Source organism: Lygodium microphyllum, chromosome 4, assembly GCF_053477565.2.
Source record: "Lygodium microphyllum isolate KBCC chromosome 4, Lygodium_microphyllum_v1.1.10, whole genome shotgun sequence".
Taxonomy (NCBI): domain Eukaryota; kingdom Viridiplantae; phylum Streptophyta; class Polypodiopsida; order Schizaeales; family Lygodiaceae; genus Lygodium; species Lygodium microphyllum.
Window position 1 is genome coordinate 55098700 of NC_141138.1, and position 24319 is coordinate 55123018.

Consider the following 24319-nt stretch of genomic DNA (forward strand, 5'->3'; position numbering starts at 1 on the left):
TGTACTTCTTTTCCCTCTTTTTTTTTGTTTTCAATCTCACTATTCAATCCTCTCTCTCTCTCTCTCTCTCTCTCTCTCTCTCTCTCTCTCATATTAGCTCTCACTACACTTCCTCTCTCTAATTCTCATTACCCCTCTCATCTCTTCTCCCTCTCCCTCACCACTCTCCTCTCTCTCTCTCTCTCTCTCTCTCTCTCTCTCTCTCTCTCTCTCAAAAGCAATACCTTGTTGAATCGTGTGAGTTAGAATTATAGGGCCAATATGGGCAAGGGAGCACAACCATAAACTCTGCTAGTTCTTCTCTTCATCCATTTTGTCCTCATCTTTGATTCTTCCTATTTGCCTAAAAAAGGGTCACATCAATGAAAGCTCAAGGATCATGGAAAATGCACTACTATAAAAATGAGAGCTGAAGCATAAGAAAATTAAGGTCCAAATCAACAAGTGCTTAGAATCATGATAATGAAAACTCGATGAATATTGAATCAAAAGGTAAGAATGAGCCCCACAAAAGGAGAGAACAAAAGATGTGATACTATAGAGTTATGAGGCATACAGGTAGTCAAAATCATTCAAATCTAGCAATAAAACCATAAAATATAGTAAGACATTCCTACTTTTTTTTATGAACTATGATATTTGTACGCTGAAAAATGCAATAATGACTTTTTTTTGAATCTCCATTGGAATGTTCTTTCACTTAAACACACAAAAGGATCCACTAAATATGATTCATGCTAGAGGGTCCCACTATATGATTGGGGTATTGAGAAAGTTACAAAACTTGCAAGGTTAAAGCTTTTGCTTAGTAAGCTTATTACAATATATGTGGCATATCATCTTCTTGCTAGCATCAAATTAAACCTTTTTGAGCCCATTAACTAGCTCAAGACTTATGCGTAATTAAAACATCGCAATCTATACATTTAAGTCAAATATACAAATTATCCTTCAAGACTTGTTAATTTCTGCAAACAAAGAGCACAAAAATGAATTTCTCATACAAGACTATTGAACCTGAGAAATTCGGCATCTTATTTTAGTAGCCACCATTCATCAAGTATCACCTCAATAAAGCCTAATAAGATTAGCACTACTAGAGAGATGGAAATACCAACAATGAGCTTCCAACACTCCTACAATACACCCATAAAAAGCACTACATGATTTGTATCTTTTTAATAGGGATCGATATGCACAACAGTATAGGCATCTCCCTAATTTGGACCAAATTTAACAATGGTAATGATGATCTGCTACCGCCACACACACCAGTGCTTCTTACAAGTTTTGCTTAATCGCAAGCCTACTTCCTTTGCTTGCAGACTAAGAGAACCTATAAGTACACAATGTAGAAAGCAAAGGTACAAAGATCCCCTAGCAAGGAAAATGCTCTATTACTCATCTTTCTACGATCTGGCTTCTCTCTTTAACAAGCTCAAATCCAAAGCTTATTAAGCTCTTGAACTAACGGCTCCCAAGTAGATGCAAGCTTTCATTTAAGGCTCCATTCTTTGCTGGCTCAAATATTAAAATTGAGGTGAAAGCTTAGTGTATAAGATACAAGTTAACATGAAATACTTGCATTATTGAAACAATTTTATCATCTCTTGCCTTGTCTTGTGGTTAAGATAACATGAGCCTGCTCCAAGTTTCTCTTAAAGAAGAAATCAAAAAGAGCCACAGGACCATTGGAACTGAGAAGACCACCATAATCATACAAGAGCCTCAAAGCAATGATTATTGTGCAGACCCCACAGCTTGCTAGGACATTGCTGTATACACAAGGACCTCGAGTTCATGTTTCCTTCTCATAAGAGTTAGCCAGAACATCAATACAGAGAACTGAAATTGGCAATCAATGATAGGTTCATGCTTGGAAGGCGACCCCAGGGTGTAGAACATAAGGCGATGAAGTTTTCTTTACAACTACCATTAACAACAAAACTTTCAGACCAGCAATCAGAAAACTACCCTTTTAAAGACAATCCACTGAAAAAGTGAAGCATTCAAATATGGCCTGGGGTTCAAAATTTTAAACTGGAAAGGATTGCGAAAAGCCTATAACCTCATCCTCTGTGGTAGTACAGATCACGGAAAAATGTTTAAAGCCCACTGTCCTTCACACGGGCTACTGAGTACATACCAAACCATATTATCAAATTTTCAGTGCTAAAGGAACGCACCAAAAAATTAACAATGACCAATGGCCAACTTTGTCCAATTATTGTCATGAATTGTGTCCCACAAACTGTTCCAGATCATCTCTGACGAGGACATCAATTAAGTGGGTCCAACACTGCTGAAAGAGTTCCATCATCAACACGAAGTGAATATCAGTCTCAAAATCAACCAGTCAATAGCTTACAGCTGTGTGCTATCATCGTTACTGATGAGCATTGGCTACTGCTTTTCTATGTGCTTTTGCTTCTGCCTGAAATCATTTGAAAAAGATTATACATTATTAGTAAACAAGCCACACTGCTACATATCATAATAACAACAATAAAACCTAGTATTTCATTGCGTTAATCCACTAGATAGCTCTACTGAAAACCTTACCCGATAGTACGCCATTTTTACTGTGCCATAAGTGAGGCCCAATACAAAAGCTGTCGCCCTAGCCACCTGCATAGCTCAATATTTTTAGAAACCAGAATGTATTTGATGATTCACCAGTCTCCAAGCAACAGTCCATCTCAAAAAACAGCAAGAATCAAATGCAGATAACATCATGTACAAGCTTTGAAAAGAAAGCTTAACTACAGAATAAGAGACTGCATATTGTCTCTATACTATTTTCAAATGTCTGAGAGGGTGATTGACAGATGAACATCGCCATGAGAGAGTAGATATTGCATCCTCCAGCTTTTGAGCCTGTGCACAAGCATCATAGCCGCATATAGTCTTTAACAAGAGTTGCAGCATGATCTTTGTCTAGAAAACTCAAAAAACGACCTAAAATTCTCCAGGTTATGCTTCCATTCTCTGTAGCAGCTATTTGAAACTAAATTGGTAGCGAGGTCCATCTGGAAAGAGTCATGTGGCAAACCTTTTGAGTACAAAGATCCAGTTATGTGGGCTCAAGAACTGCAGGACATGCCTGGACAAAGAAAGTGAGCAATCAGAGGTTACCCTAGAATCATATTCATATAACTGCACAGTTATTCGATCTTCCAGGCTTGTGTCTTGGGAGCATGATGTGGAAAGTGAGCAATCAGAGGTGACCCTAAACTTATGCCAGATAAGGTGCACCTTGGCTCTTTCTGGGTTGCATCTTGGGAGAGGTATGTGCAGGAATAGTATCACTACAATTAACAGCTCATCTTCATTGGAGAACTCCTGTAGAATTTAGCACACTCCATTGCCTGGTTACTGCAAAAAGTGGCATGGTATTAGAACAGTTCAAAAGGAATCTTGTGGCTCCAATCAGTGTAAATTGTGTTCCGAAGTTTATTTCTGCAACCAGTGTTCCTGCACAAGTAACAAAATCTAACCTCGGCAGACAACTCGTGATCCGAATTGAAGGCCTTGGAACTATACTGATGCAGTTCCATGATGAGTCTCACAGCATGGAGAGAACTGGTTTAAAGAGAGAGACAATAATGGGATCACGAAATATCTAATCTATGTTTGTACGACGAGATTGTTGCAGTCATCAGTCCCATTTTCATGGAAACGGATTAAGCAAACCTCAAAATGAACACCAGACAGTAGTGGGAATCGTCAGTCTCATTTTGGTGGAAACAGATTAAGCAAACCTTGAAATGAACACCAGACAGTAGTGGGAATCATCTGCAAACTATGTCATAATGGCATAACATACAGCTCTCAGCTGATCACAACTCACTTCTGGAATTTTCTTGAATTGTTCCACTATAAGCATGATAAAGGCAATTTTCGATTAGACATAAAAAGAGAGACCTGTCCGTTTGATGCATACTGAAAAGTGTGCCACTTGTAATTTTGCCACTCGCCTTGTTTTTTCAGCCTAGAAAAGCACACATGCATTTTCGACATCTGTTTGGGTGGTTGAGGCACCAGCTACCACATACCCTTCCACTCAATGGCTTCTAGTTCTTGCTCCATTGCTCTCCACCAATGGTCATGCTATAAGGCTTCTTCAACCGATTAGAGCTCCTGTTGATCATAGCACGAGTCATAAACCCATAGTTGCTGTGAAGAAACTCTCCTGAACGGGCCTAATGCTAACAAGATCATCATGACCCATTGTGACATTAATGTGACATTAAAAGTGACATTTAATGTAACGTTAAGGTCACAAATATTGAATGTGACATTAAAGTGACATTTAATGTGACATTAAGGTAAATCTAGGGGAACACGCACGAGAATGACCGTCCGGGCTCTTGGGCGCCCGAACGGGGTTAAGGGGAGCCTAGAAAGTAAGAGAGTCCAAGAATAGTAGGACTCACCAAAAGTGGACGGTTGGCAGAGGAAACAGGGAGAGAGGAGCCAGCACTTATCTAGGCGAGGTTGGGAGGAGAAACGGACTCTTGTGCTCACAAAGGAGAACTATTCTTCTTCGGGCTTCATCGTTTTCTGTCTTTTCTTAAGTCATCTTTCATTGGTATCAGAGCAATGTGGATTCCTGGAGATCTTCAACGAAAGGGCAGTGACGGATTTTCAAGTGCCCCGCTATCCATTCAATCGACAGTCGACGGACCCGTAAAGCCGTTGGTCAAATGTCAAGTGCCCCACTATCCATTCAGTCGACAGTCGACGGACCCGTAAAGCTGGTCAAATGTTAGGTGACACGTCACGAAAAACTTGACGTGACGTGTAATTTTGGTCACATAACGTATCGAAAGGGCAGCTACTTTTTCACACTTGTCCGTGAACGCCCGTAGGCTGATCGTGGGCCACCGAATCCTGGCCACGCCTGTCCGTGAATACCCCTCCATGAACACACCAACGAAACACGCATTCTTCTCCTTTTCACGGGCTGAAGTTGAAGTTATTTTCTGATACATGTTTGATCAGTCGACTGCGTGTTCGGAATTCTTCTTTTCAGCCTCGACTGTATTTATATCACAAGTACAAGTTCAGCAGAAAGCAAATTCAGGAAAGGGACATTGATGGCCTACGTGATTATTAAAGAAGGGGGCTGAATACTAGTCGTTTCTGCAAAGAAGCTCCATTTCCTGCGTGACCGACTTTGTTCGGGCGATAAAATTTATTCCTTACTCTTCGGGTTTATTTCCAAACCAGCAACAACTGTCTGCCATTAAAATCAGGGAAGTACTTTACTTTGTATGCAAATTTCTTATCTTTGCTTTCCAATTCCAGTGTATTAATGGCAGAAAAAGGGAAAGAAAGGGTAATGGAAAGCTCTAGTTCCGGGGACCAACCTATGATAGATCCCCATGAACCAGAAATACAAGAAGAACAATGGGAAGAATTTTTTGCTACACAAGAGCAATTCAATGATCTTATTGCTCGTGTGCAAGCTCAGGGGGGTCAAATGGAATTTTTAACCCAAACACTCACTGAAATAAAATCTCAATTAACTTTATTGTTGGAAAGAGATAAAAATAAGATAGAAACCTCGAATGTCCCATCTTCATCGGAAGATTTAGATGTGACTATGCGAGATCCTAAGGAACCCCAACCTTACCATAAATTGAGGGATAATCCAGTTCTAAAGGATATGAAACCACCTCAATTTTACGGGGAGGAAAAAGATAGGAATAAAGACACAATCTTTAATTTCCTCCAAAAATGGGAAGATTTACATAAACTAAAAAATACCCCACCACATCTCCAAGCACTGGAGACTAGTTTAACTTTGGGGCCCAAAGCATATAAGTGGTGGCGAACTTTAAAGGAGGCAAATAAAATACCTGAAACTTGGGCTCAATTTGAATCCGTCTTTTTGAAAGAATTCCTTCCTAAAAATTAAATGGAAAGAAATTGGGAAGATTGGGATTATGTCAGACAAAAGGGACGACCCCTGCTGACATATCTGGAGGAATATCGTGAGATAATCCTCAAATTGGAAGGAATAGATAAATTCCAAAAAACAAGAGGATTCATTAGGGGACTAGATAAAGCCTGTAAAAAGGAAGTAAAACGGAGTTTACCTAAGACGCTGGAAGAGGCAATTAAATTTGCATTAATTCATGAAGATAGTATGCTGTCAGAAGTGGAGAAGCAGTGGAAGCATAAACATGTGCTGAAATAAACTGCTGAAACACAAGACAAAAAGAGAAAAGAAAAGAACACGATACAGATGAGAACTCAGATGTATGCACGGGAAATGGAATCCATATATCTGAACACGAGACAGTCGCATACAACAGTGAGTCACTGGCTGCGTGGGCACTAAAACTGGCTCCTCTCTCCACAGAGTCTGCAGATGGTGAAAATGAAGTGACTGACTAAGGAGGAGCCACTGAGTATAAATAGGCTGAAAAAGTGGAGAGCAATAATGCTGGTCGGACAACATTAAAGCTGGCCGACTGGTGCATAAAATGCTCCACTGGCATAAAATGCCACACCAGGAAAAACTAAAATACCTAACAGCCCAGATCAAGCTCAGACTCACACATGAGCTGACAAATACTCTGCTAACACCCTCTCTCAGATCATGAGTGATCTGATACAATACAATAGTACAATGGAAAGGGATCAGAAACTATACAACATAGAACCACCAAGCAGAACCATGGATACCCAAGCAGTGGGTGATCAAGCCACCACCAAGGTGCCTCGGAGAGAACCTGATGTCGATGTCGATCGTACCAAACACCTGAAAATAGAGAAGATCATAGCATGTCTCTATGTCCATCACCAATGTCTCGCAGTAGCATACAAGACCAGCCTGTCAAAAATGCCGCTGAACATAGGTGACCATGGAGTCCCTGCCTTTGGCCAGACCGCCAAAGTGTCCCCTCATGTGAGCTCCAGACGAAAGCCCCCCGCTCTCTGTCAGATAACCAACTCATCATGAACCTGGATATCAATCCCAGCTCCAGGATTTGATTCCGCCAGACTGAAGTCGATGCGTCAGGGACGTCCTTCTCTGGAACCTGTGCACCTGTATAAAAGTATAGATGAGGCACAGCTGCCCCATCTGAACACCCGCTCACACTCCCTCTGGTACAAGAGAGTCGTGAGGGATGACCTCATCACCACCACTAGAAAGCAGCCGAGGAAGGGGCCACCAAGCCCTTCCCGCGATCCAAAGAAGAGGATCCCTTCCGCGCCCTGGACTTCACCTTGGTCGGAGGATCGGAGTCGGAGTCTGATGAAGGAGAGGACTCATCGGTAGAGTCAGCATCCCGCTTCGTCTTTTGCTCCTTCTTCCTGGAAGCCGCTAACTTCTTGCAGCCCTTCTGCAAATGTCCCTTCTTGCCACAGTGGTAACACTGGGCCTTCGACTTCGTCTTCCCGGTACCCCTCTCTGAAGCTACATAAGCCTCACCTCCATAATGTGCCAAAAGCTGCCCCTGTAATCTCAAGGATGCCTCATGCTCAAGAAGCATCAAGGTCATATGTGTAAAATTGACAGGAGTCGGTGATGTCTGTGCCCGCAAAGCATTGGCCACTCCATCAAACTCCGGAGGGAGCTTGTAGAGGACCGTCCCGACAAGATGCGCATCGGGAAGAGCAGATTGCATGTGCCGAAGCTGGTCCTGTACCTGCGTAACACGAAGAAGAAAAGACTGAATAGTATCTTTCGGCTCAAACTTCATCTGCTAGAGCTGGCCATAAAGTGTGACGGCCCGCATGGTGGAAGGTGCCTCGTACATTTGCTGCAACTTCTGCCATACTTCAGGAGATGTCCTACAAGAGGTAACCGCCGGTAAGAGCGCTTTAGAAATACACTGAAGCAACGCCGAGTAAGCACAGGCATCGTCCGAGTCCCATGTGAGCACCGCTTCCTCATGGTTGTCCTCATCAAAATCTTCAGGAAGAGGAGAAGGACGAAGAGGTCGAGCAATAGCTCCACAGACGATGTACCATAGCCGCTTCTGCACAAACCAAGCTTTCATGACAGCACTCCATGTGAGATAATCAGGTCCATGTAACTTATCATCAGTGGAAGTGCACGGAGGAGCCATATGGAGAGGATAAGAAGAGAAGTAGAGAAGAGATGGAATTGAGAGAGGAAACACAGCCAAAACACAAGCACAGACTGCAGAAAATGAGAGTTCACATGCAATATAACCCAAAATCTGATCAATAGAAGACAAAATCTGCTGCAGAAAGTCAAAAAATCAGTCAAAAACTGCCAAAAACAGAGAAAACGGCCTGAAGTAACAGTCACCCAGCCACGAGAGATGCTGAATCAGCAAAACGCAGGCTGTAAACTGGAGAAAAACAGGTAGAAAACTGTCGCCAGCAGCTGCAAATGAAAAACACAGGCAGCAGAGGGTACATAGGCAGCAGGCGATGGCAAAACTGCAAAAAACGCAGGCTGAAAACAGCCCCAAAACAGGTCGCCTGGCTGCGACAGCAGTCGTCTGATCAGCAGGGGTACAAAACAGTCCTGAAATCAGCAAGAAAACACAGCAGAAACACAAATCCTGAAAACTGATACCATGTCAGAAGTGGAGCAGCGGTGGAAGCATAAACATGTGCTGAAATAAACTGCTGAAACACAAGACAAAAAGAGAAAAGAAAAGAACACAATACAGATGAGAACTCAGATGTATGCACGGGAAATGGAATCCATATATCTGAACGCGAGACAGTCGCATACAACAGTGAGTCACTGGCTGCGTGGGCATTGGCACTGGCTCCTCTCTCCACAAAGTCTGCAGATGGCGAAAATGAAGTGACTGACTGAGGAGGAGTCACTGAGTATAAATAGGCTGAAAAAGTGGGGAGCAATAATGCTGGTCGGACAGCATCAAAGCTGACCCACTGGTGCATAAAATGCTCCACTGGCATAAAATGCCACACCAGAAAAAAACTAAAATACCTAATAAAAATGCCCAGCCCAGATCAAGCTCAGACTCACACATGAGCTGACAAATACTCTGCTAACATATGCGTCCAGGTACACTCACTAGTCTCACTGATACGGAGCCTAAGTCTAAGAAATTGGAAACCTCAAAATTTGTGGGCAAATTTAAAAGGAAAATGCCATTTTTTAAGGGTAAAAAACAACCTTTTGAAAAGAAACCATATGTAAGGCCAAAGTTAAGTCCTGATGACTTTGATAAGGCCAAAAAAGAAAAGTTGTGTTTCAATTGCCTATCCCCTAACCATGCTGCTTGGAATTGCCCTCAAAAGAAAAAGGGGGAAGACAAAGAAAAGGATAAGGACAAGGGCAAGGGAAAAGAAAAACAAATCCATATAGTACAGACCTTAGAATTAAAGGGCCATGAAAAGTATAAATCTTTAGAGGTCTTGCACATGGATGTACAACATAAGTGTTGTATGTCAACTTCTATGTGGCAACCTACTTTTGGGCCACATGATTTACTTAGAGTACATGGATTCATAGCTGGAAAGAGGGTTAGAGTCATAATTGATGACTCTGCCACACATAATTTTATAAATTATGCACTTGTCAAAAAATTGAAACTTCCCCAACAAAAGAGTGGGCATCAATATGTTGTTCGTATGATGCAAGGCCAAGACAATAAAATATGGGATACAATGGTATCCAATTTGAAAATTGAGATTCAAGGATATAAAGATAAACTTGATTTCCAAATAATGAACATGGAAAGAGCTGATATTGCTCTAGGGAGGAAGTGGCTATGGGGATTGGAACCATCCTTAAAACGTAGTTATCACCATAATACACTCGAATTTGAAAGGGATGGTAAGACTTTTGTTATTCAAGGTGAACATGAAGTATCTGATAATCCTTTGCTGTGTTCTACTGAAGTTCAAAAGCTGATAAAAAAGGAAGTTTGTGAGGTATATATGTTATGGTCTCTTCCTGTACAGAATACTTTTACTTTTTGTAATATAAAGCAACAATTTTCTTATGTTTGTGAGTTGAATATTAATAATGAATTAAGTAGTTTGTTAGATGATTTTAAAGATGTGTTTCCTTCTGATTTACTAAGTGGCCTTCCACCAGATAGGGGTGATATAAATCACCCAATTGATATAAATAAGAATATACACCCTATTTCAAAACCACCGTATAGGTTAAGCGAAACACAGCATCAAGAAGTTGAAAGACAAATTAAGGATTACCTGGATAAAGGGTTTATTCAACCCAGTAATTCACCTGGGCTTTACCAATTTTATTGGTAAAGAAAAAAGACGGTTCTATGCGACTTTGTGTTGACTATAGAGCACTTAATAAAATAACGGTGAAGAATAAATTTCCTATGCCCACAATGGAAGATCTTTTTAATCAATTACAAGGGGCAAAATTCTTCACAAAGATGGATTTAAGATCAGGTTATCACCAAGTAAGAATTAAGGCACAAGATGTTTCCAAGACAGCATTTCGTACTAGATACGGACATTATGATTTTTTGGTGACGCCTTTTGGCCTCACTAATGCACCAGCTACCTTTATGAAGCTGATGAATAGTGTTTTACGGCCCTATCTAGGACATTTTGTAGTAGTATTCTTGGATGATATCTTGATCTTTAGTAAATCAAGAGAAGAACATTTGGAACACTTACAATTAGTATTCCAACTGTTAAGAACACATTCCCTATATGCGAAGAAAACTAAATGTGAATTCTTTGCACAAGAGGTCAAATATTTGGGGCATATTATCTCGAAAGAGGGAATCAACATGGATCCAAAAAAAGTAAGGGCAATTATTGAATGGCCACCTCCAAGAAACCTGGAAGAGCTGCAGATCTTCCTAGGTTTATCTGGATTTTGTCGTAGATTCATTCAAGATTATGCCAAAATAGCTGTTCCAATGACAGACCAACTTAAAGGGAAAGGAAAAAGTTTTAATTGGGAAACAGACCAAAATGAAAGTTTTCAAAAACTTAAGGTTGTGAGAGTGCGCTGCGGAAGAGGAAATACAAACACGGAGGAGAGGAGAGAAAGCAGAGAATGAAGGAAGAAAATCTGCACTGACTGAAATGAATGCTGAATACACTGAAATGGACTGATCAATCCCTGCACGCAGCCCGAAGCGTCAATTAGGGAATCAGATCAGGCTGATGACGATGGCAGCACCAAAGACGGAGGAGAAGGACGTCGGAGTGTGCACTTGCTGAAGAGAGATGATCAGCCAAGTGTGGGGGGCTGGCTATATATAGCCAAAAGAGCCCAAAACTGGCCGACCTGCCCCAGGGGCCCTAAAAATGGACCGACTGCATTTAATGCAGTCCGACTGCATTAAATGCAGTCGCAAAATGCTGACGTGGCACATCTGGGGCCAAAAAATCCCGAACCAGGGGAACAATGCCTGGCAGGTGTGGGCAGCCTGGGAAATGCAGAAACTGCCCTAAAAATGCACACTGGACCCCGACAAATAAAGGGAATGCATAGAAATGCTAACTGACAGCCAGTCGAGACTGTGACTAGCCTCCTCCATCATAACACATGACAGACATGTCAGAGCTCCTAATGTCCTCATCTGGCTCAGACTGAGGCTTACAGGTAAGAGATGACAAGGCATGACAAACATGACTGCTAACACCCCCTCTCAGATCCTGGATGTGGCTGAAGGCCAAGGGAGAAACGGATCCTGGGGTGGCAAGAGGAATGCCAACGTCAATGAAGTCCGTCGATGTAGACTGCCGCTGAAGGAGCTCCTCACGATCCTGGGAATTCCCCTCTAAAACACTAGGGGCCAAGGAATCCACAGCCGCATCACCAAGATCGTCCCCGTCTAAAAGGGATGGGAGGTACGAGGGAACCACCGGAGGAGAGGGTGGGGGATGGGAAGGAACCTGTGGAATAGAAGGTGCACAAGCGGGAACGGGTGTAGCAATAGACTGCCGCGGAGGACCCTGCATCAAAGAAGGGGAATGGAGCCTGTAAAGCCTGCTCTCCTGCCAACCTGTAGATAAGACAGCTCCTGTAGAAGAATCCTCAATAACAACGGCATGCTCGGTAAAGATCACTCGTGTGCCAAGCCTCGTAAGGCCATAAACTGAGAGGAGGGGAAGGCCCAAATCCGGAACATATAGGGCCTGTGAAAAGGAGCTCAAAGGTCGGTCGGTAAACAAAGGCAATGTGCCAACACCACTAATAGGCACCGATAAAAGGTCACCAACAGTGAGACTGAACCCTCTAATGGACGGAGATCCTGTAACAAATCACCTCGGGGAGTCATATGACTCGAAGCACCACTGTCCACTAACCAAGGCTGCGCAGAAGACACTGCAGCCACGGAAGAAGGATCCTCCTCCAAAGCATGGATATGAAGGAACACTGACTCATGGGTAACAGCGGGTGTAGAGGTAGAAGAAGGCTCCGATGTAGATCCACCCTTCGCTCCCGAACGAAGGTGAGGGTACTTCTTCCAGCATTTCTCCTCGGGATGTGTCCCTTTCCCACAGTGTGGGCACTTCGCTCTCTCTGAATCTGAGTCAGAGCCTGAAGAACTGTCCTTTTGCTTAGCCTTTGACTTCTTCTTCTTCTTCTGTCCTCCCGAACCTGCAACAAAGGCTCTAGTGGAGTCGGATCCACTAGCACTAACCTCTCTGAGTCGCTCATCATGCTCCAAGACAAGCGGGGATAGCTCCTCCCATAGAAGCTTCTCACGGGTCCTCGATGTAAGAAGGCTGGTGTAGAAGACATCAAACCGAGGCGATGGCAGCTGAGTCAAAAGAATCATAGCCATGTCTTCAGAAGATATCGTCCGACCGAGGGATCCAAGCTCATCCCTCATATCCTGTAATCTGTTGATGTGGTCCTTCATGGAAGGACTATCATCAATAGCGAGCATCCGCAACTTCTTTTCAAGAGATATCCGGTGGGAAAACGTCTTCTGTTGATAGAGAGACGCGAGCTTTCTCCACACATCCGCTGCAGTCTTCAACCTGTGAACATAAACAAGGACAGAATCCTACAAACTCAGAAAGAGGAAAGATCTGGCTCTAGAATTAAGCCGATCCCATAAGGCTGCATGATCCAGGGATGTCCCATCTGCGGGATCCACCATAGGCCGGGGAGTAGGAACAGAAACAAGCTCCCAAAGATCGAAGGAGTCCAAGATACACTCCACCTTGCAGGACCATAGAGAAAAGTTGGAGCCATCCAACCGGTCCTCTTTGGGCAGCTGAGGAAGTACGGGTACCTGTACAGGGGGTACCAAAGGCTGCATCTTTGGCCCACTGGAAGGGGCTCGCCGAGATACATGAATAGAAGGGGGACGGGAACGAGGAATAGACTCCGTAGGACGATCCTCACGATAGAAATCACGCCTCCGTTCAGATGAGTGTTGAGACAAAAGCTCGTCATCTGAATCATCAAAACCTGTAGACTGATGATAAGACATCTTCCAATCTGCAAAATACCAAACACCAAAGAAAACTGTGCCGATGCCGAAGAATGACCACCAGATGGGTCACCAACCACCAAAAGAACCACCAAACTCCAGGAAAGCAGGTCGCCTATCACCAGGAGGTGAAAACGCAGCTGTGTAGGGCACAAAATCCGGAGGGAAAGTTGCCAGGCACCAAAACGCAGCCCAGAAAAGAAGCGCCAGCTGGAGATGAGCCGCCAGGAGGGAAAACGACCACCTTGGATGCAAAACGCAGCCTGTAGGGGAGTCGCCCAGCTGAAAACGCAAGGAAACAGGGGCTGGTTGATGACGTGGCAGCCTCTGGAAGGGGCTGATGCAGCAAACGCAAATATTCAGACCACCTATGCAGCAAACGCAAATATTCAGACCACCTGGAGGGGCCGCCTGGCTGTTGGAGAGAAGGGGGGCAGCAACAGATGATAGGTGTGGTCTCTCTCCAGTCGATGAAGACCTCCGTGCTCTCAGTTTGGCGATGATACCATGTGAGAGTGCGCTGCGGAAGAGGAAATACGAACACAGAGGAGAGGAGAGAAAGCAGAGAATGAAGGAAGAAAATCTGCACTGACTGAAATGAATGCTGAATACACTGAAATGGACTGATCAGTCCCTGCACGCAGCCCGAAGCGTCAATAAGGGAATCAGATCACGCTGATGACGATGGCAGCACCAAAGACGGAGGAGAAGGACGTCGGAGTGTGCACTTGCTGAAGAGAGATGATCAGCCAAGTGTGGGGGGCTGGCTATATATAGCCAAAAGAGCCCAAAACTGGCCGACCTGCCCCAGGGGCCCTAAAAATGGGCCGACTGCATTTAATGCAGTCGCAAAATGCTGACGTGGCACATCTGGGGCCAAAAAATCCCGAAACAGGGGAACAATGCCTGGCAGGTGTGGGCAGCCTGGGAAATGCAGAAACTGCCCTAAAAATGCACACTAGACCCCGACAAATAAAGGGAATGCATAGAAATGCTAACTGACAGCCAGTCGAGACTGTGACTAGCCTCCTCCATCATAACACATGACAGACATGTCAGAGCTCCTAATGTCCTCGTCTGACTCAGACTGAGGCTCACAGGTAGGAGATGACAAGGCATGACAAACATGACTACTAACAAAGGTAGCTATTGCTACAGCTCCAGTACTATTAATAGTGGATCCCAATAAGCCATTTGTGGTTGAAGCTGATGCCAGTGATAAGGCATAATTGGGGAACAGACCAAAATGAAAGTTTTCAAAAACTTAAGGTAGCTATTGCTACAGCTCCAGTACTATTAATAGTGGATCCCAATAAACCATTGTGGTTGAAGCTGATGCCAGTGATAAGGCAATAGGCGCGGTCTTATTACAAGAAGGTCGACCAGTTGCTTTTGAAAGCAAGAAATTAGACCGTGCAAAACAGAATTATTCTGTTTATGAGAGGGAGTTGTATGCAATAGTACATGCAATGAAGAAATGGAGGCACTATTTGTATGGTGCCAAACTTTTGATTTTATCGGATCATGAAAGCATTAAGTGGCTTAATGATCAACCGGATTTATACGGGCGTAAAGCCAGATGGACCGAACTCCTCCAAGAGTTCGACTATGAGATAAGATATAGAAAAGGAAAGTATAATATAGTAGCTGATGCACTCAGCAGAATGCCCATCATTAATGAATTGAGTTTTACTCAGTTCACTTCCAACTTGCTTGAATCCTTAAAAGGGAAATGCCAGGTTGATCCGGCATATTCCAACATATGGGAAGCAATAAAAAATGGGGATCCAAATGAAAGTGCTTCTACTGAGGAAGGAATATCTGAGGATGTTCAACAAGGAAATGGAGTATCAAGGGTTGCTCAAACTGGATTCAAGTGGAAGAATTTTACCATTGATAATGGTTATTTACTCTACAAGGGTAGGGTATGTGTCCCGAAAGATACAGAAATAAGGCGCCAGATACTCTTTGAGTGTCATGATACCCCTAGCGCGGGACATCCAGGAGTTAATAAGACTTATAGTCTTATTAAAAGGCAGTTCTATTGGCTTGGAATGAATAAGGACATCCTTGACTATGTGGTCAAATGTAATAAATGCCAGGTTAATAAAGCTGAAAGATTAAAAATGGGAGGACTTCTCCATCCACTAGAAATTCCTTCAGGAAAATGGGAGAGTATCTCCATGGACTTTATTTTTGCTTTACCTAGAACACAGAGGGGACACGACTCTGTGTGGGTGATTGTGGATAGGTTAACCAAAATGGCTAGGTTCATTCCAACTTCAACTGATGTTAAAACACCAGAATTGACTAGATTGTTCGTAGAGAACATATACCGATTGTATGGCCTTCCGGCAAATATAGTTTCTGATCGGGATAGAAAATTTGATAGCCATTTTTGGCGTGCGGTATTTAGGAAATTGGATACTAAACTTAGCATGAGTACGGCGGATCATAAGCAAACAGATGGGCAAACTGAAAGGGTTAACCAAATTCTTGAAGATATGCTTAGGGCATATGTAAGTAAAAGGCAAACTAATTGGGAAGAGTATTTACCGATAGCAGAGTTTGCATATAACAATGCCAAGCACTCTTCCACTGGATATAGTCAATTTATGTTAATGTATGGGTTTCAGCCCAGAGCTCCTTTTGCAGTAGGACTGCATAAGGAAAAGGTTCAGGCAGCTAAAGACTTTTTGGAGAATATGAATAGTATGTTAAAATTTGCTCAAGAAAATATTAAAAAAGCTCAAAATCGAGCTAGAGCATATGCAGATCCTCACCGAAGAGACATCTCCTTTAAAGAAGGAGAATTGGTCTATCTTAAGGTGCCTGAACAAACTAAAACTATGAAAAGGGACAATGTCCAAAGCTTTCACCAAGGTATTGTGGTCCTTTCATAATACTTAAAAATGTGGGAGAGTTGGCTTACAAGCTCCAACTACCTGCTGGTAGTAAAATACATCCAATTTTTCATGTAAGTAAATTAAGGAAGAAGCTGGGTGATTTGGATAATCTAATCTTAAATGATGATATTGAGGAGCTATTCAATGACCAATCTAATCCACATGAACCAGAAAGAATATTAAATGTTCGTAATAGACGAACAAGGAATACTATTTATCAAGAATGTTTGGTTAAGTGAAAAGATTGTTCAGAAGAAAGCTCAACATGGGAGCGAGTAAGTACTTTAAAGAAAAGGTTTCCCAATTTACAGTTAGACCTTCCAAGTATTGTTTTCGAGGACGAAACCGATTCTTAAGGGGAAGGAAATGTGACATTAATGTGACATTAAAAGTGACATTTAATGTAACGTTAAGGTCACAAATATTGAATGTGACATTAAAGTGACATTTAATGTGACATTAAGGTAAATCTAGGGAAACACGCATGAGAATGACCGTCCGGGCTCTTGGGCGCCCGAATGGGGTTAAGGGGAGCCTAGAAAGTAAGAGAGTCCAAGAATAGTAGGACTCACCAAAAGTGAACGGCTCGCAGAGGAAGCGGGGAGAGAGGAGCTAGCACTTATCTAGGCGAGGTTGGGAGGAGAAACAGACTCTTGTGCTCACAGAGGAGAACTATTCTTCTTCAGGCTTCATCATTTTCTTTCTTTTCTTAAGTCATCTTTCACCCATCCTGCCACTCCCACTCTCTAGGACACCCTCAATACCTGCATCTCTGAGGGTTTGGCAAGCCTATCAAGAGGAGGCTGATACTCCTCTCACTCCATTATCTGAAAAATTGGATCTGGATCAGCCACCTGTTGCTCTACAGCCAAGTCTCTTAACAGCTCCACTTGGACTGGTGGAGGCAACCACCTATCACCTGAATCTCCACAAAGCACACGTCTCTACTGGTAAAGACATGTTAAGTTTCTGTCTTATACAAGTGGTAACCCACTAATTGGGTTTTGCGGCCCACAAACAAGAAACATGAGGCCTTCGGATACATCTTTCCTTGCTGAAATGTGGACATATGCATCACACCCAAAGATCTTGAAATAAGAAACATCAAGTATAGTTGTAACATACACCTCAAACAGCATCACGCCTGAAACGTCCCCCTAGGATCCAACCTGCACACAAAACATGGCACAAGTTGAACTCACCATAAAAGGAACTAGGCATCAAACTCACCTCCCAGTCATAGAGCCAAACGGGCTCACCCCGAGCCAAGGAGCTAGTAACACTCCAAGACATAACCACATCCCAAGGGTTGGCGTCCCATACAACCAACCCACACCATCCCAATGTACGGATGCATCGGCCAACAGGCCAAGAGTCCAAGAGTGGTGATCAAGCAATGAATGTGCTCATTAGAGCCTTGAGTCCTATTTATAAGACTCAGCTGCCCTAAACCCAAGGTGCGCTTAGTGCATTCACACCAAGAAATGAGGCAAGACACCTCATGACCACTATGACCAATGCTATTAAAGCCCATCCGAATGTCCAAGGACATAACACTTGCCCCCTTATGAATGATTGCTATCCTCAGCAATATCCTACAGAATGAGGCAAGGAAAACAACTCTTCAATGAGCATACGGACTCCCATCTAGCCTTTGCCTCTAGGCAGTTTTTTCACTTGACCAAATATTCAAGATAAATGATCCGGCAAGATCATTTAGTCCTAAGGTCAAGAATCAATTCAAATTCAAGTGGAATGTAAAAAGTAGTATCCTCAAGTCGCAAGACTTTCTCAATCAGAACAATCTACTCACCTTGCCCCCGTCATTCTTCAAACGATTCGCATGGAACACAAGATGAACTCAGATTTCTAATGGTAAATCTAACTCATAGGATACACTACTTATCTTCTTGGTAATTAGAAAAGGGCCGCAATACCTCGAAGATAATTCATAGCACTTGCCAATAGTCATTGAATTGGAGTCCTTTGGGACTTTAAGGTAAACCCACATGCCCTCCTAGAGCTCTTTGGAAATGCAATGTTGGTTAGTATAAAATATAGCACAATCTTGGGTTGTCTTAATGCTTTCCCTCACAATAGTCATCATCTTCTATATATCATGCAAAAAGTCGACTATGAATTGCATTTTCACCCCCCTGAGCTCTGTGGCAATGGGTGGTTACGGCTCATAACTATACATAAGCATAAACGGGCTATAACCAATAGCTTAGTCCTATTATAAGCAAACTCAATCAAAGGAAGCTAGCATTCCCAATCAAATTGTCTACAGGAGACATGCACGAAGCATATCCTCCATGGTTTGATTTCTCCTATCGATCTGCCCATCAATCTTTGGATGTTCCGAGGACGACAAGGACAATCGAGTTTCTAACTTTTGAAAGACCATTTACCAAAAATGGCGAATCAACTTACGATCCCGATCACTAACTATTTCATGAGGCAAACCATAAAGTCTATAAAGTTGTACAATAAAGAGACCAACCATCCATCTCATGACTTTTCACAATGTCTCTGTAGCAACGAATTGAGCCATTTTTATTCATTGGTCGACCATAGCCCAAATTGCGTCGTGACCACGATTTGTATAGGACAATCCTACTACAAAATCCATAGAAATGCTACTTCATTTCCTCTCAAGAATTTGTAAAGGATGTAACATCCCTACCTGTCTATGTTGTTTAACTTTGTTAAGTTGATACTACGAGCACTCATGTGCAAGACTCAACCATAGTCTTAATATACGGCCAATATAAAAACTGAGAAACTAGGTCAAAGTCTGGTGTATACCACCATGTTGCAGGTGGTGGATACGAGAGTAAGGTAAGTTCCGTATTGGTGTTCAGGTTTTGTGTTGGGATGATGCTAGTGCACAAAAGTTTTTTAGTTGTTTTGATTGTTGGAGATTGGGGAGTTGCTACTTCGAGGTTGAAAATTGAAAATTTTGTGACCTGATTGAGAATCAAAGAAATTTCATTGACAGTAAATTAACATTTAATGTTAATGTTAACATTAAATTTAATGTTAGTATATTACTAAATATTGGTGTTGGTTTAATATTTAACATTTATATTAATGCTATCAATAATTTTAATGTCAACGTTTTCATTATAATTTTAATGTTAGTATAGTATTTTGAATGTGGATGTTGGAAGAGAGAACGCCAACATTTTATTGTGTGGAGAGAGAAATACTATTGAACCGTGGAAAGAGAGGAAAGACTATTGAGACTATTGAGTCGTGGAGAGAGAGGACGGATGTAGGTCGATAAGAGAAGATGGTTGTTGGTAGTTAGATGGTTGGATTGTTGTGGCCATGAATAATAGTGAGAAGCAGAGAGGTGGGTACAGTCGTAGAAGAGGCGTTGATAACACAATTATGGTGGGGCAGATGGTAGCTTGTGTTGTGATGAATGTCATGTTGGATTACTATTTCGGGCAAATGAGGTGTAGATGCCATAAGCTACGTGTTGTGAAAAAGTCGATGTGTGTTAACCATGTGAATGTCATTCTTGGCATGCTGTGGTTCTTTGAAAAATATTTCTCTTTGTATATTGATTGTAAAAATCATGTATTTTCTTTTTAGTTTGATGGTTGTTTTCATGTGATTGAGGATTGTTTATGCTTCATGATCACAAACAATAATATAAATATGATTTTTGTAATGGAGTATTCTCAAAGTTTCTTTGATCCAACTATTACTCCTTACATTTTTTTTGTTGAAAAAGTTTAATTTTTTTATAATCAATGTAATTTAATTTTTTCTAGTATTAATCTTAATATACATTCAAATGTAAGTGAATATTTGGATTTAGTATTACATGAGTATGTTGATGTTTTTCCGTTTGAGTTACTTGATGAACTTCTATTATCTTGCGAAACCTTAGACCATCGTATTGAAACTTTACTTAGTAACCATCTTGTCTCTCAACAACCTTATAGGTTTAGCTATAAAGAGGAGAACGAGATAACTAGGCAACTTCAAGAATATTTGGCTAAGAGTTATATTGAACCTAGTGAATCCCCATTGGGTGTGCTTGTTTTTCTTGCAAAAAGGATGGCAAGATGTGCTTTTGTGTTGATTATAAGGGTCTCGATAAAGTGACTATTAAGAATAAATATCCGTTGCCAAGAATGGATGATCTTATAGATCGGCTTTGTGATGCATGCTATTATCAATCTAGGGTCTAGCTACCATCAGATGTGGATAGCTTCGAAGGATATTTTTAAAACCGCATTATGAACACGGTATGGATACTATCAGTTTTTGGTCCTACCTTTTGGATTGACCAATATTCTTGTAACTTTTCAACAAATGATGAATGATTTATTTTGTCTGTATCTAGAAAAGTGAATAGTCGTTTTTCTTAATGACATGCTTATTTATAGTAAGTCGTTGGAGGAGCATGCCAAACGCTTATGTATCGTCTTACGTCTTTTAAGACCAAAACAATTGTTTGCTAAACTATCCAAGTGTGAAATTTTTTATATGAAGTTGTTATATCTGGGTTGTGTCATCTTAGTTGATAATTTAAATAGATCTTAAAAAGGTACTAGTGCTTGATTGGCTTATTTCTATGACCATGAATCCTTAATACATTTACTTTAGGGTATTCGAAGCAAAAAGAAGCATGCTAGTTCACTTATTGTTTGGACTAGTAAGCTTGATTAATGATTTTAAACATTGAAATGGCTTTAATGTTTTCAAACATTGAAACGACTTGTTATCACTGCATCAATGTTGGAGATTATTGATTAGACTAAATTTGAGGTTCATACCGATTCGAGTGATCATGCTTTAGGTGCTGTTCTTTACTAGGATAACCCACCTATTTCCTTTGAGAGCTGTAAGCTCATTGATACCCAAATATGTTATGCTACTCAAGAAAAGGAATTATTGGCGATCATCCATGCGCTTAAAGTATGGTGTCATTACTCATATGTCACTCGATTTATTATTTGGACAGTCCACCACTCATTGCAATACCTATGTGATCAGTCCGATCTCCGTGGCCACAAGATGGGACGGGCGAAACTTTTGCAAGTTTTTTACTTTGAAAATTACTATAGAAAGGATGCAACCAATATGATTGCTAATGCTTTTAGTTGAATTCGTGAAGTCAATGCCTTGTCTTTCTTTGAAAATTTGACCTATTTCTTTCTCTTTCTCTCAAAGGTAGTTGTGAAATGATCTTCACTCTCGTAAGATTTGCTTTCCAAGAAGCTTAGGTGGTTTGGATGGTCGAAGGCTGGCTATTAACAGAAAGTTGACGGAAAAGTAAATAAGGTAAAGTGTGTGTCCGAAGGATATTTGTAAGAAAATTTTATAGAAGTGTCATAATGCACCGAGCATTAGACTTATCTCATACCACTCTTAACCAAGAAAAAGATATACCTATTAGGCACGAACTATCACAATTATGTAAGCACAAGTGGTTTTGTAGTACATCATCGAGTCTCAAGTCCAATTTAGATTAATACTCTAATATAAATAAAATGCTCCCCTAAGATCTAACATGTATACGAGACACACAAGTTAAACTCACCATAAAAGGGACTACAGATTAGACTCATCTCCCAATCATAGAGCCAAATGGGCTCACCTCCAAGCTTGGAAGCTAGCAACACTAAGGACCATGACCATTGCCCTAACCTTGAGGTATTCTTAGAACATTTACACTAAGTCACTTCATAACCACAATGACCAATGCTACTAGTGCCTATCCGGACGTCCCAAGACATAAAACACCCAAAATTGCTAGCGTCACGAATCTATTAAAAATATGGATAGTCGTTGCTACCAACGCTATGTCCATCCAAATGTCTCGTTGGAAATGAAATCTCATTGCAGCTTTCTTTTGGTGCGAGAGACATGTGAACTTTGGCTCACCCAACCTCTAGTAAGCCATAAACAATTTTATCACGAGCTGCCTTCCAAAAGTACTTGTGGTTGAAGTGAACAAATTGAGCATGGCAATGCTCGAACTAGGATTGAGAAGAAAGGATATAGTAAAAAATGTATTTTTCACTTTGTACTATGTAGAAACCATGCTTCTCACAACCTTGGCACACCACCTCTCTCATTTAACTATCACAAATTCAAAAGACTCGGGCCACAAATCTTGCTCATCAGACACTAGAAAACTTCCAATGTAAAAGCACCATTGTGCCCATCGAGAACCATCTAAATCTCACCAATACCCAAACAAGAACCAAAGAACTATCTCCACTATAGACATTGCCTTGTATTATATACAAGTGCTCAATGTCATCTTTGGATGGAATCATGTAGCGGAAAGTGCTATTGTCCACGATCCATTCACGCACCATAAGTACCATCAATGTCGCGGGCTTTGATTAAGATGTCTCAAATATCTTCAAATGAAGATATTTATTGAGATTGGAGCAACCAATATTTCCAAAGGCTCAAAAACCTTCTTAAAAGTCTCCCTCAATGGCTTATCTTACCACACTTGTGGCAACTAGAGTCCCCCTCCTTGGATTTGTAATCCTTCTTAATCCTTACCCCTTTTTTGTTTTTGGATTGTGGCCCGTCAAAGCCTCCAATTTCCGTGGAACTACTATCAATGCTGCAAGCTTTGATAAAGATGTCTCAAATATCTCCAAATGAAGGAACACTACTAAGGTTGGAGCAACCAATGTTCTGAAAAGGCTCAAAATCCTTCTTGAAAGTCTCCCTCATATCCTCCTTGTCTTTATCCAAACAATTTCTTTCCTAATGGCTTGTCTTACCACACTTGTGGTAGCTAGAGTTTCCCTCCTTGGATTTGTCATCCTTCTTAATCCTTACCCCTTTTTTATTTGTGGACTATGACCCATCAAATCCTCCAATTATTCTTCGAAGGAGAGTATAGCTTGAAACAGTCCTCATAATCCAACATTTTGGGCACCAACTCTTCCCATGTTACGGTATCAACCCGTTCCGAAAGCTATCAAAGAAAAATAAAACCCACTAAACCGCGTAATTAGTTATCCCAATAAGAAAACAAGGATATCTATAAAGGAGACCACCTTCCTTGCATTGAGAATCTCATGCTAAAGTTGTTGCAACTTGTTAATGTGATCCTACATGGATGCAAGCTTTTTGGGATCCATGGTCTGTATACACCCATCCAATTATAAGGCTGCTCTAAATGCAACCATATTGTATACTTAACATGCACGATGATAATGAAGATTGGTACACATAAGAGCGCTGGAAGAGAAAATGCATGCGTTCAACTTATCCCAATGCACATGAACCCCCTCCAAATCAGCTTTCTAGGAAGTACAAAGAGTTTTGGGATCCTCAATTATTGGACACTTGAATTTTGTATCACCAACTCCACGAGACATGGGACTCTAGTATGGCCTCCATCGATCATCTTCCAAATGTTAAAGTTGTCTCCATCCAACTTTTGATCCAAGGACAACCATGTAGAACAAGGACCTTTGCAGTCCATCAAGGCCTAAAAATCCATATCTAAGCTGTTAGACATCCTTTTTCTGCCTTAAACTTGTCGCACTTCTTTGATAGTCCTCTAACTATACAAACACGATTGGTTAGGACTTCCTATGTTTGAGTACTATGTCTTCTTTACCACCAAAGGTAATGAAAATGCAAAATCTACTTCAAAAGCTGAGAATGCAGCCTTCTAAGCACATCTCTTATTGATTCCTTCACAAAATCATGTCTGCACGCCTACTCTTAACACCATACAAGTCTAAGCAGCCCGCTCAATCTACAAAACAATATTCCTTTCTCTAAGGATGTGCTCCTCAACACGCTCTATACATAGCCTTATATATTGAAAATGCACCTCCTTTAATACATTGGAACTCCTCTTCAGATATGTCCACCTTGCTTCCCTTCACTACTATAATACCATGTCAAAGTGTAGCATTGCGAAAGTGGATACACGGGTGAGTTTCAACACCATAACACTCAAAAGACCATACCATCTCTCACTAACGAAGTGTACAC

The 24319-nt window shown here is 41.5% G+C and overlaps 1 protein-coding gene and 1 long non-coding RNA gene across 2 annotated transcripts in view; both read right to left on the reverse strand.

Annotated features, from left to right (window-relative positions):
* Positions 1 to 1976: 1976 nt before the first annotated feature.
* The window catches only part of LOC148037061 (uncharacterized), a 37551-nt gene continuing 15208 nt past the window's right edge, over positions 1977 to 24319 (reverse strand). The window contains exons 2-3 of the long non-coding RNA XR_015690573.1: positions 2563 to 2628; positions 1977 to 2434 (exon numbers count right to left, since the gene is read on the reverse strand). This is a non-coding gene — a long non-coding RNA (uncharacterized LOC148037061). The remainder of the gene's footprint in view (positions 2435 to 2562; positions 2629 to 24319) is intronic.
* On the reverse strand, positions 2635 to 14154 carry LOC148037062 (uncharacterized). Its single transcript, XM_087676014.1, has 3 exons — positions 3256 to 14154; positions 3053 to 3103; positions 2635 to 2877 (listed from the first exon to the last, which is right to left on the reverse strand). The coding sequence occupies exon 1, from the start codon at positions 7716 to 7718 to the stop codon at positions 7161 to 7163; it is 558 nt and encodes a 185-aa protein (XP_087532140.1). The 5' UTR covers positions 7719 to 14154; the 3' UTR covers positions 2635 to 2877; positions 3053 to 3103; positions 3256 to 7160.